General features: G+C 33.9%; 1 protein-coding gene across 1 annotated transcript in view; it reads left to right on the top strand.

Moving 5' to 3' along the window:
- The first annotated feature begins 788 nt into the window (after positions 1-788).
- The window catches only part of LOC127859008 (receptor-type tyrosine-protein phosphatase T-like), a 75,136-nt gene continuing 70,809 nt past the window's right edge, over positions 789-5,115 (top strand). The window contains exons 1-3 of the mRNA XM_052396391.1: positions 789-910; positions 1,243-1,380; positions 4,072-4,209. Coding sequence (XP_052252351.1) covers positions 1,281-1,380; positions 4,072-4,209 — 238 coding nt within the window. The 5' untranslated portion in view covers positions 789-910; positions 1,243-1,280. The remainder of the gene's footprint in view (positions 911-1,242; positions 1,381-4,071; positions 4,210-5,115) is intronic.

Below are 5,115 nucleotides of genomic sequence, written 5' to 3'. Positions count from 1 at the left end.
ATTGTGAACAAACATGTTATTGTCTGGATGGGCCTTGTGACGCCTTAACTGGTAACTGTGGAGCAGGATGTCAGAGTGGCTGGAAAGGGGTCGCGTGCAATCAACGTAAATTATTTATATATTTTCCATTGCGTTTATACAAGTTTATGCCCGGTTAATAACGTATTATATTGGCATGTATGCGTGATCAATCAGAAGTTTAAATATCGGGATAAAGAAGAATTCAATGAGAACCTGTTTGATTAACTGCTTCAGATTTGGACTACTTAGTAAATAAAAATACGAACCTCACTTTTCCAACTCTAGAATCACGAATTTCTGACCAACAATCAAAATAAGAATCGATAATATTTTTCAAAATGTTGCATATATTCTTTATTACATTTACATAGTATACAATGACTTTCTACAAACACTTTGACTGATTTTTCGTAAAATCACTGTGCATACATGCACGACAAGTGTCGAATCTAAACAAATTATCAACAAAATAATGTAGAGCAACTGTTGACTTTGTTGGAAACACGTTGTCTACATATGAAGTATGTACATATGTTATAATCACAGACGCCGCACTGCTTGGAAAGGTTGTTTGTGCGCTTATGACACTTCCGCTTAAATATACTTTTCTTCAACAGTTTTATACCTTTAACGACAACGGAAGTATTTATCAGTTGATGCCAACGTTTTAATTGTAGAGTAAATAATTTCAGTTTAATATTTTTAAAGAAAATAATGTAGCGTCTAAGTTACGTACACTTTATATACACAGCCTGCAACAACGGACTGTACGGCCCAGACTGTTCGACAGAATGTGGTAAATGTCTGAACAAAGCTGCCTGTAATAAAACTTCCGGTGTGTGTCCAGATGGATGTGCTGCAGGATATAAAGGTTCTCTCTGCAAAGACGGTACGTTCATTTTTCCGATTCCGATTGACGGTGTTTTGACTTGAAATATTAAATAATAATTTACTCCTTATAAACCTCTTGTGCTTGTATCTTTCTTTTACAACGGTATTTTAAATAATATTTAAACCGAATGGTTGAATCGTGCTAATGAGAAAATCACATTTACGCTAAAGATACGTTTTCAGTACAAAATGTATATGCTCTCAGTGACAACGAACCAACCCAGAAATTGTAAAACTAAATTGTACTGCAGACAAATACGTGACGACGAAAATATTGATGCCAGAACTTAATTACATATGTAAAGTTATTTGTGAATATTCATTGAACAGAATGTGAAAACGGATTACATGGTCTTAGATGTCAGAACATGTGTGGTTATTGTCAAAATAAGGTGCCCTGTAACAAGGTTTCCGGCGTCTGCCCAGCGGAATGTGAGCCCGGATATAAAAGGACAATGTGCACAGACGGTAAATTATCAATAAATATACAATTAGTTGGTATGTTGAACGTCATCATATAAAAATTCATTGGTCACATTTAAAGACACAAATAAAAATTACGACATTAAATTGTTTGCCCAAAGAGAAAACAATCAACGACATCAGCACCATTAAATGTTATACATGTTCAGTGCATGTTAAAATGTATTCATTAAGAACGTCCAAAATGAATAAATAAGTAAACTACATACATGTCAGAGCAAGGTTTAAATTTGCTTTTAATTTTAGGACTAAAGCACAACACTACTTTGTTGATATCAAAACAAACCTTTGTTTAAAGCAGTTTATCTATATAAAATCTTGTTAGACGGTGTGGTTTCTTGAACTACAGGCCTAAAAATATAGTTAAAATTGTAACTTAATAACTCGAAATGACTCAGCTGAGACACATTTTAGCATGGCTAGCTTTTGTGATCGCCTTTTGTCCGTTGTTTGTCGTGCGTAGTCCGTCGTCAACATTAACCTTAGTAAAAATCTAGAGGCCACAATTATTGGCAGATCGTCATGAAACGTGGGCAGAATATTTGTCCTAATGATATATTGGCTGAGTACGAAACTAGATAACGTTAATAACAAAAAAAGGATTTAACTAGTTACAATTTTCAAAAAGCTTCATTGCATTTCGACGTAACTTTTATAGTTGCCATCTCATGAGACTTCGTCAGAACATCAAATATATCCGAATTCGGACAATTTTTCGGTCGTTTAAACAACATGGCCGTCAAAGGGTGGGGCAGTTTACATATTTGGGTAAAATAAAACCTTGTTAACACTTTAAAATGCACTTTTATTTCATACCTTCATGAAATTTGTTTTTTCTCAGCCGAGGTTCGAGAATGGTTAAAGTCTGTAAAACATGGACGTCAGGGGACCGGGCAATAATATGTATATGACTACGGTTAAACCTTGTTATCAGTCTAGAAAACGCATTGCTTGTCAAATCTTCATGAAACTTGGTCAGAAAATGTGTTATGTTGATATCTCGTTGTGTTGCATTTATGGTCACCAGACGTTGGGCATTGCCCTAAATAGAAATAAAGTGAAAGCCCCGTTAGAAGGCACTTGCGTGGTCCACTCATTACGAAATTTCTCAGAAAATATAAAGAAATACATAAATATTAAGGCCCATGTCAAAACTGAGTCCAGTCAGTAAAACAATATCGCAGTCAAGGAGCGCGGAAGTTTTCCGGATAAAGCTATATTAAAACCTTATAAAGACTGTAGAAGTCGCATGTTTACCTGATCTTTGATAAAGTTTCTCAGAATATTTTTTAACTTCATCTCGGCTTAATTCGAACAATGTTTTGGTATTTCGCTACAAATAGTTTCTCTGCGATGTGTTTTATAAGCGTGTAGTTTAGGCTCAAGTGTAACCTTTCAACATATGTTGATGTTGCTTTTCTCTAAATATTATCTGAATATTATAGCAACTTTTAAACTGATAAATGATAGTGTAATGTTTTTATTATGATAATCTTCAAAATGATGATGATGATGATGGTGGTGGTGATGATAATGATGATGATTATGATGGTGGTGGTGGTAATGTTTGACGGTGGTTGGTATGATGATGATGATGATAATGATAATGATGATGATGATCCTGATGCTGATGATGCTACTGCTGCTGCTGCTGATGATGATGATGGTGATGGTGGTGGTGATGATGATGATGATGATGATGATGATGATGATGATGATGATGATGATGATGATGATGATGATGATGATGATGATGATGACGGTGGTGATGATGATGATGGTGATGATGATGATGATGATGATGATGATGATGATGATGATGATGATGATGATGATGATGATGATGATGATGATGATGATGGTGATGAATGTTACCATTACACTTATTTTCCAAGGAGGCGCATACAGCTAAATTAATTCATAAGTGGACTTTTTACTATCGCAGCTTCTTGGTCGAGAGAGATAACCTGTGCTCTCTACTGGCTAACTGATTTGTTCAACTAAAGTTGTCCCCCCTAAATTTCTAGTAATATAATATTTAAATATGAACCCATGCATGGTTCAGTATTAGAAATGTTTTTATTTTTCACAAGTTTGTCAACGTTGTATTATCACAGTTGGCAATTTATCACGATAACACATTTGTCTATATGTCTTTATATTATTTTATTTAAGTACCACAAGTTGTTTGCTCGAGTGTGAAGTAATTTTGCGTGTGTGCTTGTTTCATCCGTTTTATTTACAGGACATATAATAATTTACTTTAGTAACATAATTATGATATCCAAATGTTATGTATCTTACATTAATTGTTTATTGTTATTAAAATTTGATAAATGAGTATAACATAAATAATATATTTAAATACCATAAATAACATATTTAAATCATAATTATGTTTTTTCATACAAAAACAAAACCTAGCTAGCACATGCACGTAAATGTTACCTCGTAATAACCTCAGTGATGTCTATTTTACTGGTAATTTTCATTTTGTAATCAATGATAAGAAGATTGAAAAAATACGTTTTTCATTGGTGCTGAAATATGTAATCCTCACACTTTGTTTGGAAAACGCGTTAGTTGATTAACCATCGAAAGGTTACATAATTATATTTGATGACGCCGTTAATATGATAAATCAGCGATGATTTCAATGAAAATGTGTTTACATAGCCTGCGACAACGGATGGTACGGCCAGGGCTGCATTACCCAATGTGGTCAATGTCTGAACAACGCTACCTGTAATAAGACTTCCGGTATGTGTCCTAATGGATGTGCTGCAGGATACAAAGGTTCCCTCTGCATTGATGGTATGCTCCATTTCCAATTCTTATTGACAATATTTTCACTTAAAAGTTTGAATAATAATTGACATTTTATAAATTACGTCTTACAAAATATGTCTTCGTTAAAAAAAAATTTACGACTCTACTAAAAGCTATTAGTGAATACAAAACTTTCACGACATACTTTTCCTCTATAAGAATGATGTCCACAATTAAATACTGATAACATCCCGCATTCCTTCATTAAAAGAATATAGGTTATTCTTTACGTTTACTAAACAGAATGCGAAAGTGAACGGTATTGTCTTGCATGTGCGAAAATGTGTGGTCATTGTAAAAACAAGGTGCCATGTAACAAACTGTCCGGCTTATGCCCCGGGGAATGTGAACCCGGATATAACGGGACGATGTGCATTGAAGGTTAAATACAACTCTTGTTTTGTGCATACTAGTCAGAACTTTCTATATATAATATGTCATAGTAATATTGTAAGAAAATCATTGAAATTAACACGACGCTGATTTGCTTGCATTATGAAAAGCATCAATAATACCGTTCATTAATAATCAGCTTATGTTAAAAAAAACTGTTAATTAATGCAGATCTGTACACAAGATATATGTTATGCAATTCATTTAAATGAGATAACGATTCTACTGCTGAAACGACGGCTTGTGTAACGCTTTATACATTTACATATTTAACCGTTAATTTCGCAAACTATTAAAATATTTTCGTCAAACTTCTATCAGGTTATTGATCAACAATACTTATATGATCTTAAATATACGTGTGACCAGAATGCATTATCGTAGTAATTACTGAATATGAGAACACAGCCTTCAAGTACAACCCCTCTGGCGCTGACAACCTTCTAAATATCAAGGGGCACACACAGACTGTATTGATGTCGAGGGTTAATGGTTAAA

The sequence above is a fragment of the Dreissena polymorpha genome, chromosome 14 (genome assembly GCF_020536995.1).
Source record: "Dreissena polymorpha isolate Duluth1 chromosome 14, UMN_Dpol_1.0, whole genome shotgun sequence".
Classification (NCBI taxonomy): Eukaryota; Metazoa; Mollusca; class Bivalvia; order Myida; family Dreissenidae; genus Dreissena; species Dreissena polymorpha.
Note: the sequence above shows the minus strand (reverse complement) of the source record. Positions and strands in the feature narration are given on the sequence as shown.